This window comes from Fonsecaea erecta (assembly GCF_001651985.1).
Source record: "Fonsecaea erecta strain CBS 125763 chromosome Unknown Scaff6, whole genome shotgun sequence".
NCBI lineage: Eukaryota > Fungi > Ascomycota > Eurotiomycetes > Chaetothyriales > Herpotrichiellaceae > Fonsecaea > Fonsecaea erecta.
Window position 1 is genome coordinate 807,640 of NW_017387249.1, and position 11,994 is coordinate 819,633.

The window sequence follows — 11,994 nt, forward strand, 5'->3', positions numbered from 1 at the left end:
TAACGTCAACCAAGGCCCGACACGAAGGTGGACTGCCTGCGGTGCGAGTTGTGTTACAGGCGCTCGCCACCTTCTGTATTGGGCATCTGATGAGAGAGCTCAAGGCTAGGACAGTCAGACTCTCGAACAGGCTGTTGGTCGAAACCGGGCGTTGTCTTCCTAGTTTGGTATCGTTCTCGAACGCCTCCCTACCTCCGGCCTCGTTCGCTCGTTATCAACACTCCACAGCTCGCAAGACGAGAGCCGAGCGCGATATTCTGTCAACGTGCGAGTCCAGAGGAGGTGGGACGGATGGAAGCAAAACGGACACATCGGTCGACAAGTGCCCCTTGACTAACTTGAAATCCGACCGGTGACTACAGGACGGCAACTTTCCTGAACGCATTCCTTTCGTTTGATCTTTATCAGAATCACCAAGAAGTGCGTGCCCCGCCTTTCGATATAAGCTCAACAACCCACACTCGTTGTGATCTGGCTACTACTTCAGTGCTTCTCACGGCCTTCCCATCTTCAGGAGATCAGCTTGCCTCCAAAGATGGTCTTGGATAGAATTCTGCATCAGCCCCCCGTCATGCATCCTCGGAGACGGCAGGACGTCACTCACAAAAATGTCAATCAGCTCTTTAGGACTCGAAGTTTCCAAGACGCCGTGGCCGCACGCCTAGCGGAGTCGGTTAAGATACCAACCATCACATATGATGGGATGGGCCACGTTAAGGAAGATCCTCGATGGGAGGTCTTCTCTCAGTTTTCCGACTACCTGAAGAAGGCATTTCCGAAAGTGTGAGCACGTCTTCGCGATCGCACTGCTCTATGTTCTGACTGCTTGTTCTAGATATGAAGAACTTACGGTTGAAACAGTCAACGAGCATGGCCTGTTATATACATGGCATGGTTCACACGATGCTATGAAACCCCTCTTGTTCATGGCACATTCAGACGTGAGTTCGGCACATTGCACTGCTTGAGAATATCTTCGTTTAACGTGGCGCAGGTGGTTCCCGCAGGGGAGTCAACCTCTGAAGAATGGACTTATCCACCTTTCTCGGGCCACTATGACGGGGAGTATATCTGGGGTCGAGGCTCTGAGGACGACAAATCGAACCTCATCGCAATGTTGACAGCAATCGATTGTTTACTCGCATGCGATTTCATACCACGTCGGACGGTGATACTCTCAGTCGGCTTCGATGAGGAGGGTGGAGCCGAACAGAGTTATGGCGCCAGGTGTCTCGCCGAGATACTGTTAGACAGATATGGGAAAGATGGTATCGAAATGATTGTCTGTCGATTCCACAGCCACGCTGGACCATTGCTGACCTCGAGTAACAGTTCGACGAGGGTATCGCAGGCATTGAGAATCGTTTTGGGACCGACTTCGCCCTGCCTGCAACAGCTGAAAAGGGGTATATCGATGTCACTGTGACTGTCGATGTTCCCGGCGGACACTCCTCTACACCTCCTGACCACACAGCCAGTTCGTCTCCCGATTTCCTCTTACAGTGTGGAATGTTCTGACTGAGGGATAGTCGGCTTTTTGGCTCAGATAATTCGTTTGATCGAAGACCACCCATTCAAATCACAGCTGATTCGAAACAATCCGACTCTGACTTACCTTCGACAAGCCGCCTTGTATTCCAAACACATGCCTGATGATCTGCGAGAAGCGATTCTCGGCGCCCAGAGCTCGAAGAAGCTTCTCGAATATATGGAGAACGACCGTGAGAGACGTGCCATGATCAGAACATCCACGGCAGTTGATGTGATTCAAGGTGGTGACAAAGGTACGCGTGACATCACATGATGGGCTTCGACAATGTTGGAACAGTTATATATGTCGTTGATAGCGGGGCTAATTGATCCCACAGTGAACTCGCTCCCAGAAAATGCCAGCATCCTCGTCAATCATCGCATCGCAATTCAGGATTCGGTCCAGGCTGTGAAAGACCATTATCTTCATCTCCTAGCACCTTGGGCCCAAGAACGAGGGTTCAAGCTTCACGCTTTCGGTGCTAAGGCTCAGGATGGCCACAACATTTCGATGCGACCGGGTAGCAACACTACCGAGTGTGGTGACCTCACTCTCTCAGCACATTATGAGCTGGAATCGTCACCTGTTTCATCTACAGAGGATGCTCGATTTAGGATACTGGCAGGCACCATCAAAGGCGTCTTTGGGAATGACGTAGTCGTAGCGCCAGAACTGTTGACTGGTAAGTCGACTTGATGCGTGAGGTAGTACGTTGCTCGATGACATGCTGAGAACCGCAGGCAACACCGATACCAGGTACTATTGGGATCTTTCGCCACAGATATACCGCATGTCTCCCTGGCGAGCGAGTCATGACCCCCGAGGGACCCGGATGCACACGGTGGATGAGCGAATGCCCATCAAAGGCCTCATGGAAATGGTACACTTTTACCATGAATTCATCCGAGTCGTGGACGAAGTCCACGTCGAAGATCACTCGCCTGTTTGCAACCAGCCTCGACACGGGAGCGCCATGTGAGCTGCCCCATGCAAAGCTTGTGTGCGTCAAATGAACAGATGCTTTCTGCATCTACTCTGCCGCCGGCAAACGTCGCAAAGTGTTGTAAAACCCGGGACCAAGTGAGCCGGAATTCCCTCGATTCAAAGCAGATCGCCGCTGCAGCACTCCATCAAACAGATTTGATAACTGGGACAACACGTTGTCAACAAGGTTGCAAATGCAGGTCGAGAAGATGTGCCCCGAGATGAGGTAAACCCGACACCCGATTTCCGAGCGCTTATACGCACTTGCGCTCCGGAGGACTTTTGATCAAATGCAATGCATGTGCTCGGAATCGTTGGCTGGCAGAATTAAGGAGAATTCTTTCAGCACAGGCCATCCGAGCGAGCGAACAGCAGCAGAGGACCATCGACGGGTCAGACCTCGCTTCACTTGCTGCGTCGCCGCGTTCTCCAAACTTTTTCTTCGATGAAAACTCTGTCCGATGCCTCTTGGAGGTTATAGAGTTCGAAGGACAATTTCGAGACGGAGCATGCGCCGCGATTTATCGGTTCGCGCCTGTTCCGAATCTGATACGCCGGCGCCGCTCCATTCAGACCAGGGCGGATATGATGCAAGTACTAACATATCGACGAGCAAGGCAGCTTAGAAGCCGCCACCTTGCATCAGGCTTCATTTTTTCTGCTCATCTTTCGTCTCCTATCTGTTTCAGTTCCGGCATAGGGGTATCCCAAACATCACTTTTGGGTATACAAACAGCGTTGGATACAGCCGCCTTCTTCGAGCCATTGCTTACCCGCGGCCCTACGATCGAGGTATTTCAGTCCTTCGACTTCTGAGGTCGTGCTATAGCGACGAAACTAACTATTCAGGACAATTGGCTTTCAGATATCGAGACAAAGGGACTCTTTAAAGACTCACGATCAAGGACCTGACCCTCGGTGTTGCCACTGCCTCCGAGTCGTCAACGAACTATCCTTACAACGGTACCATCGGAATTGAAACATAACCCTTTCCAGCTGATAATGCTACGTCTTTATTTTACGGTCTCTAAGACAGCAATCTTGTGGAAGAAGGTCGTTTTATTCGCCCATTGCTCGGCAGTCCTTCTCTAGCGTTCTTTTTAGACAGAAATTGATCACAATCTCAACGATAGGATTGGGTCTCACCGACAGGGAAGGCATTGCCATCAAACTCAACGTCCGGTTGCTCTGAATCTGGTTCCTGCAGAGGCAGCGGTGGTGGAATTCCTTCCTCAACCAACTCCGCTGCTGGTCTGCGCTGTCCCGTCTATTTGATCTGCGGCGTTGTAAAGCGGAAGCGGACTCTGCGGCACATGGAATCTGTGTTCTGTCGAAACAAACAAGACGGAATGGCTTCCTTGCGGCTGAGATGCCTGTGCAAGCGGGAACATGGAGATGGAAGGGTTTTACCCAAATCTTTGAGGCATACCGCCCCCCGCAACCCCCGGTTTTGCCTTCCTTGATCAGCCCATGGCGTTTAGTGAACAGCTCCTTTGAGACATCCATATGTCAGGGTAGGTGTATATACATTGCTGCCTCAAGGGTACAGTGATAATAAATAATGAGCAATGCAACGACGTGCAGATTTTGGCATCATTGGACACCTGGACCTCCAGTCCTTGGGCGACGCGACGGACCTTTATCCCAGTTCGACTAGTTATCCCTGGATGCATAAGACTCAGTCACGCTCAATACAAAGCTATTGATTAGTTGGGCCTGCTGAGCGGCGGGGATCCCGCAAAATGTCATCCGGAAGGGACAATGGAGAGTGTGGTTACTCCAGACTCCTCGTATTCGTACTACTCTGTACAGAGCTAGGGGGGTTGCCAGGCTATACTTATCCATGTTGGAGGGATGCGAAGGGGGCGCGGAAACTCGGGATTGCAGGGAATTTTGACAGCCAACGAAGGTGCCTTGAACATTGATGAGGTGATGGGCTACTGGACCTAGTTAATGCAGTAACATTATTATTATTAGTTGTAATAATGCTGGATCTAACTAAAGAACTATCTGGTGGGTTGGAGGGCTGTTGTTCGGGTGGGCCTATCCATACTCCTGCACTGTGTGTAAGTAGGTATAGTATATTGTATATACTTCCTGGTTCCGTTTCGTCTGCTTCATTCACCCACAGTGTCTAGAGGACTTGTTGCCACGACGGATGTGCTCTTATAAAGCCAACCACCATACCTTAGGCCCTGCTGGTACATAACCAAGGTAGGGACCATTCAGTGGAACATCAGACGCAAGCTCTGCCCTTTATGGAGCCTGGGTGGCCCGTCCTCGTGCCCATCGCCCCATCCCCCAATTGCGCCCACCAATTGCGGACGCTGGGGGCGTCCCCTCAGCGTCACCAGCGTCGTATTTCTCGAAATTCAGCCCATCCTCTTTCGCCCAGATGCAACGCCTACCACCACCACCAGAAATGCTGTCCTTGCGTGCCTTGTCATGGAAATAACGTCGACTGGTCACATACCAAGGCGCCAGGGTTCCAGCCCCCCTCCTACTCCCACACTCCATGCATGCGTGAGTGACCCTGATAGGTGTTGGTGTGATGGTGCCCCGGATCTCCCTCCCTTTTCGCATTCTTGAACGAAGGGGTATAAGTTCGCCATTCCTCGCGGGGTCTGTGCGAAGAAAAGCCCGCCTCATTTTCTAAAAAAGCTTGTTGTTGCTTAAGAGCGTACGTTTCTTATACTCAACACCTCATACTTGTAACCCATCTTTGTGGCGCTGAGCACTCCCTATCGTTGCTCCAATCATCACCTAGGCGCCCAAAAACCACACTGAACGGCTCCTTGTCCAGAGGAGATCCCCCTCCTGAGCCCTCCTCGAATCTTCAGCTTCCGAGCAAAGAACAAAACCATGGTGAACAACTCGGTTGTTGTACCCGTAGCGGTGCTGGCCTCGTTGTGTGTGGCCATGTTCCTCTTCATCTGGTGGTGGTTCCCACGCCACTACAAGAAGGGCGTCGAACAGGACATGAACATCATGGATTCCGAACGGGCAGAACGGGAGGGAATTCATTCCGATATGGGCCAGGTGCAGCTTGGGGAGGACGGCTTGCCTCGGAAGAAGACCCTCGAAGAACACATTGCCATCGCCAGAGAACAGATCAGACGAGGCGGTCACAACCCATCGACAACGCCATACTAAGACTGGCTCCCGAATGAGAGCCTTGCTTCGTCTGAGATTCATTCCTATGGAGACGGGAAGGACGCTGATAAAACATTGAGGATACCACGTGTGTTTATGGATGCAAACCCGGCTCGGGGCATGTAGGAACCAGAACGGTCCTTCAGCTTAAGGCGGTCGGAGGTGGTTTTCAAACCGCTGGGAAACATGTTCTCTGGCGTATGGGCTTGTATAGGATGCAAGCAATCAATCATGCTGCTGCTGTTGTTTACCGGCCTGCCAACTTTCATGCAGGGGTTTTCTGCAACAAATTCATTGTCCCCTTGGTGTCTTCTAAAGTAGACCAGTGGCCTTTGATGGCCACAGGTGTTCTTACACGGTCTAATCAGGTGATGTGTCTGTTACTGACCTCTCACACCGGCTTTCTGAGGGGAATACTGCTGTCTGATGGTCACCCCGTCCCGCCAAAACTAGGGATGCAAGCAAGGTGCAATGTAGAATGACAATGGCCGATGCCGCGTTCCTGATTGCACTGCTCGCGGTAACTATATTCAAGCCCTTCTGCCCTTAGCCTGCCTCGTTTTCTCGTGATCTCTTCCACTATATTCGTCCCTGTAGCATTTGTGGAGGAACTCTTATTAAAAGCGGCACTACTCAGACTCCATTTCGAGCCTAGCTTTGCCCAGCCCCTTAACGCTTATATGACCCTTTCCAGTAACTGGGCCACGCTAATTATGTCAGTATCCGTGACCCGCCAAGACAAATGCAGCGTCGAAAAAGTTGCAGGTTTTCCGAACTGTGAAGCGAGGCCTTGTGCAGCTGCGTCTTTTCTGTCCTGCGACGATTGAATCTCTACATCCAGTGTCTCGTTGACAATTACAAGACCTGAATCACTGCCTGACCATCTCTAGTCCCCACTGATCCAGCAGTCTTCTGCAACTTGGCTGCGCAGCGGTAGATTCAAGCCATTACTCCCATCTTCCCTCGCGACCATGAACGGGGACAATTACTCCTCGAGAGGTGCCTTAGCCCTCTTGTCCTCTGCATTTGACAGTTGCTGACCTCTTCAGATACCGGCCGCTCTAGGGAGCACCACGTACGTTATCCTGGCCCCTTGCGATGCCGTAGTGGTATTCACTGACTTTGGGCATCAGGGTTCACGGTACGACCGAGACGAACGCAGAGACCGCGACCGGGAAAGGAATCGGGATCGCGGCGAGCGGCGACGTTCGAGGTCTCCGCATCACCGTTCATCGCGACGCGAATTTGAAGCAGACTCTTATTCCTCGAGTCGAGACTACCGAGCGCGCGAAAGGGAGGACCGACATGGCTCGAGACGAGAAGATCGGGATTGGGACAGAGACAGAGGCCCGAGACGCCGGGACGACGACAGGCCACCCAGGAGGGACCGCGACTTGTTTGATGATCGCAGGGGAGGCAATCGCGACCGCGATCGCACCGGACGAGAAGACCGCGATGAGTTCGCTGCTCAAGCCCGAGGCCGCAAGAACAGCCCTCCTCCCAAAAAGAGGGAGCCCACTCCCGACCTTACAGATGTCGTGCCAATATTGGAGCGCAAGAGGCGGATGACGCAGTGGGATATTAAACCGCCTGGCTACGAGAATGTCACCGCCGAGCAAGCAAAGATGTCGGGCATGTTCCCACTGCCAGGCGCCCCTCGCCAACAGCAGATGGACCCGAGCCGGCTACAAGCCTTCATGAATCAACCCGCTGGCAGCGCGAATGCGACGGCGTTACGACCTTCCAATGCGCGCCAGTCAAGGCGATTGTTCGTCCACAATCTCCCGGCGTCCGTCACCGAGGAAAGCCTGGTGGCCTTCTTCAACCTTCAGCTGAATGGTCTGAATGTCATCAAGGGCAATGATCCATGTACACAAGCAAATATTTCTGAAGACAGGAGCTTCGCGCTGGTGGAGTTTAAAAACCCTTCCGATGCGACAGTGGCGCTGGCTTTGGATGGAATCACAATGGAAGAGCACCACTCAGAGCTGAACGGCAATGGGACAGCGGCTCCCAAGGGCCTGGAGATTCGACGACCCAAGGATTATATCGTCCCATCTGCGGACGCAGATGCATACACAGATGGCGAGATATCAACGGAGGTCCCCGACACTGCGAATAAACTAGCCATCACCAATCTGCCGCCATTTTTGACGGACGACCAAGTAGTTGAGTTGCTAAAAGCATTCGGAGAACTGAGAGCCTTTGTTCTCGTGCGGGACGCCGATGCGCAGGAATCAAGAGTAAGTTACACTGGCCCTGGCTCTCGATACTACTTCTTAACCGATACCCAGGGCATCGCTTTCTGTGAATATTCAGACCCATCTGTCGCTGCCGTGGCAATTGAGGGCCTCAACGGCATGGACCTAGCCGGAAACGCCATAAAAGTCACCCGTGCCAGTATTGGATACACACAAGCTGCCGGGCTTGAGATGGGCGTTAACGCCATGTCCATGTTTGCCGGAACCACTGCTGAAAACTTGGAGGACGGACGGGTCCTCCAGCTGTTGAATATGGTGACGCCCGAAGAACTTATCGATAATGATGATTATGAAGGTGAGAAAATCAGGACACAGCAGCATACCCCTTTGTTACTTGGCTTCTCCCCTATGTTCTTAAGGTGTTGAGCGCTAACCAAGCCTTTCCGGCGTGATAGAAATCTGCGAAGATGTAATGGAAGAATGCCAGAAGTACGGCAAGATCCTGGCTATGAAGATTCCGCGCCCGTCTATGGGCAGTCGGCAATCGGCCGGCGTGGGCAAGATCTTTATCAAGTACGAGGAACCCGAGTCTGCGAAGAAGGCCCTACAAGCACTTGCCGGACGCAAGTTTGCTGACAGGACTGTTGTAACTACGTATTTCGACGAGGTATGTGTCGCTCACCGTGCAATTTGTGTTCTGCTATCTTCCAAGGCGCACCAACCAGTACTGACTGACTGTGACTTTGCAGGCGAGTTTCGATGTCAATGCTTGGTGATCATGCCATGGACCGAACCAACATGAGAGAACCACAAGGGAACAGCTCGACGTATTCGTCTGCAACCTTCTACCTCGATCGGTAGCTTCTGCGGCCGGGCACATTCAACCCTTCCTGTCTTCACAGAGTCATTGGGACAGTTCAGGGGTTGATGAACAGGCAACCGACCCTGAGATGCCGTTGCTAATATTGCCATTGTGGGAATTCTCCTTGAAGTGTTCTGGGCCTCCTCGTCCGGCTGCGCTGGAGGAATCCCCAGCGGACGGCGGATTGGTCGGTCGGTTGGTTGGTCGGTCGGCATTGGCTTTGTGTCCAACAGGGGTGGGTAACCGGGACCCCGGTGGAGGATGTTCTTTTTTGTCTTTGGAACACTGATTCACACGCACGCTGGAACTGGGGCAAATGGTGGAGGGGAAAAAAAAGGGAGCGGCAACGCCGTCGTCGTCAGGAACACTGACAGGGTCTACCGACGCATGAGCCATTGGATCGACTTCGGGTTCCCAAGCAATCAATCGGTCGGTTGGTCGGTCTGATCAGGCTATATCAGACCGGTTCAGATCAGATCACCTCGCATCCCTCTTCTTCACGTTGGTTTCGGTCCCTTCCCGAACTGTACTTTAGAACCCGACCCGCCAAAAAAAAAGGGGAATTCCCACCTGGGTGCTTCATTGTTCTTGTTCTTGTTCTTCTTGTTGTTGTTATATATCAATACAATCAATTGATCAATCAATCAATCGGTCATTAAGTCAATGAATACCTTATACTAGTGGAATGAATGATTGATTGATTGGTATTTAACTCTCCTTTTGAGTCGTAGGGAAGAGCATGGGGAAGGAATCTCATATCGTCTTTTACTTCTGCCCTGCTCGCGCACATAAGAGTAGGGTGGGAGGAAGAATTGTAGTCGGAGTAAGAACCCATCCATCTACCTGCCATCTACCTACTTACCTACCTCCCTACCTCCCTATCCAGGTATATACCTCGCCCACATCTCAACGGGACTGAATCCGCCATCCCACCTGCCTGAACAGCTCTTGGACCGGTGTGATGCAAACCACTTCTAGCTATCCCGCCATGCGCTGTTCGTTTTAGCTTCCGTCTTGACGTTCAGGGCATGTTTGGTTCTTCTTGACCGCCGTGGCGTTTCCTTGCGTCCGCGTGCTGGATGCAGCATTGTTCTATCCCTAGCTGCCTGCTGTGCACGAAGAAAGGACGACTAAACACCTCCTCCAGAGGGTGTACCCGTTCAGTCATCATCAAAAATCAACTTGGTGATCTTGCCCACCGCAATCGTCTGCCCTTGGTCTCTCAGTGTGAACCGTCCCAGTTGTGGATAGTCCTCGAACCTCTCCACGCAAATCTTGCCTGCACCGCTTGTAACCTGCAATCTCGCAATGATGTTCTGGCCCTTCGCAGCGAATGGAGGCGGTTTCTTGCTCTTGCGTCCTGTCTTTGGTTCGAGTTTGTGGAGCAGCGCTGCAAAGGTGACTTCTTCCGTTGCGGCATGCACGTGGATGACGCAGTTGAAGCCGGCAGAAAGGATGGATTTCAGTTCCACAATGTTGATCTGTGCCTCAAACTCCCGGACGCAGTGGACGAGACGCTTCGGCGAGCAGAGCACGAAGCCCGGCTGGATGTCTTCTTCCTCGATGCCTCGTAAGCGCATGCGCACTTGGTCACCGCATGTGGCGAAAGGAACTTCATCTTCCGTCTCGCCATAGAGGGCTGCAATGCCAACTTCCTCGCGGTTCGGCATCATGATCAAAGTGGAGCTTTTCTGAACCACGCCGGCTTCAATACGACCTTCGATCATGGTGCCCATGTCTCTGTATTTGGCGCCGATGGGCATCATGAAGGGCGCATTGATGTTGCGCTGGATTTTGGCCATGCCGTCCAAGAATTCCAGGAGGGAGGGGCCCGTATACCAATTTGCGACGCTGGAAGGAATTCGGTCTTTGACGTTGATCCCCGTTTGTGCCGAGATGGGCATGAAGGTAGAATCCAAGCCGATTCGCTTTTTTAGATATGGTTTAAGTTTGCCGACGATCTCGTCGTATCGCTCCTTAGACCATTCCACCGTAGGATCGTCCATCTTGTTCACTACCACGACCAGCTCTTTGGCGCCGGTGGTCTTGATCAGCATGGCGTGCTCTTGTGTCTGTCCACCCTTTTCGAACCCCGTTTCGAATTCTCCCTTTCGAGCAGAGATAACCAGAATTGCCACATCTGCCTGAGCCGCACCACTCAACATGTTTGGCACGTACGTTTTGTGACCCGGGGCATCGAGGATGGTGTATCTTCGTTTCTCGGTTTCGAAGAAGCCTCGGCCAACTTCGACCGTCTTTCCCTTGGCTCTTTCTTCTTTGTTCAAGTCCAATACCCACGAAATGTACCAGGTTTCTCGCCCTGCATCTTTGGCGTCCCGCTTATACTTCTCCAGCGTACGCTCATCAACCATGCCTGTCTGAATGAGCACCTGCCCACCGAGTGTGGATTTCCCAGCATCGACGTGGCCAATGAAAATGATGTTGACGTGTTCCTTCCCATACATCTCCTGCAAGACCGATGCGTCCACGTCGGCCGTTTGCGACTGTGCGACTTCATCGGCATTTCGTTGCTTTTTGGCATCTGCTGGTGTTGGGGAAGACTTCCCTGATGACGGGGCAGGAGATGTCTTCCCGCTCACTTTTTCACCGGTTTTCTCGACGGCTTTTGCCGCAGTAACTTTGGATCCGGCTTCAGCTTTTGAAGAGGTCGGTTCGTCCTTGGTGGTGGGGGAGGCGGGTTTCTTAGGGGAAGCGGACGCTGAGGTTGGGACACCGATCGATAGGACCTTTGCTTTCGGAGGAGCCGCAGCAGCTGGTTGTGGTTTGGGTGCAGGAGCATCAGGGGTCGCTTGAGCCTTGGTTGCTGGAGCGGGTGCCTGTTGGGGTACTGGGGCAGACGCAGGCTGGGTGTCTGATCTCTTCGCAATGCTTATGGGAGCGCCTTGTCGGGGCTGAAAGCCGCCAGGTGTCTGATTGTAAGCGGCAAACTGGCCGCTGTTATAGCCCTGGTTGTAGCTTTGCTGCTGCTGCTGCTGGGGCTGCTGTTGTTGATATTGAGGATACTGGTTGTATTGCTGGCCATATTGAGGGTATTGGTTGTAGCCCTGCTGTTGTCCGTATCCGTAGTTTTGAATGCCATTCTGTTGGTATGGCAGTCCCGGTTGGAAGGTAGCAGCACCAGGCTGAAAAGATGCGGCTCCAGGCCTGAAAGTGTTGGCATTCATGCTCATATTCTGTGTCCTCTTTGAAAGGTCTTCCTCCTGCGCCGCAGCGTCTTCCCAGGAATCAAAATTGCCCGACAT

At 52.5% G+C, this 11,994-nt stretch overlaps 3 protein-coding genes across 3 annotated transcripts; 2 read left to right on the forward strand and 1 right to left on the reverse strand.

Moving 5' to 3' along the window:
• Positions 1-571: 571 nt before the first annotated feature.
• AYL99_07319 (hypothetical protein) lies at positions 572-2,510 on the forward strand (the record flags this gene model as incomplete). Its single annotated transcript, XM_018838828.1, has 7 exons — positions 572-783; positions 836-941; positions 995-1,282; positions 1,333-1,477; positions 1,530-1,784; positions 1,869-2,213; positions 2,272-2,510. 7 exons carry the CDS (start codon positions 572-574, stop codon positions 2,508-2,510), a joined length of 1,590 nt encoding a protein of 529 aa, XP_018691596.1.
• Positions 2,511-5,377: 2,867 nt separating this feature from the next.
• AYL99_07320 (hypothetical protein) lies at positions 5,378-8,645 on the forward strand (the record flags this gene model as incomplete). The annotated part of the gene is made up of 6 exons (XM_018838829.1): positions 5,378-5,639; positions 6,718-6,743; positions 6,802-7,911; positions 7,963-8,224; positions 8,325-8,536; positions 8,619-8,645. 6 exons carry the CDS (start codon positions 5,378-5,380, stop codon positions 8,643-8,645), a joined length of 1,899 nt encoding a protein of 632 aa, XP_018691597.1.
• Positions 8,646-9,891: 1,246 nt separating this feature from the next.
• Positions 9,892-11,994, reverse strand: AYL99_07321 (hypothetical protein; the record flags this gene model as incomplete). The annotated part of the gene is made up of 1 exon (XM_018838830.1): positions 9,892-11,994. The coding sequence occupies one exon, from the start codon at positions 11,992-11,994 to the stop codon at positions 9,892-9,894; it is 2,103 nt and encodes a 700-aa protein (XP_018691598.1).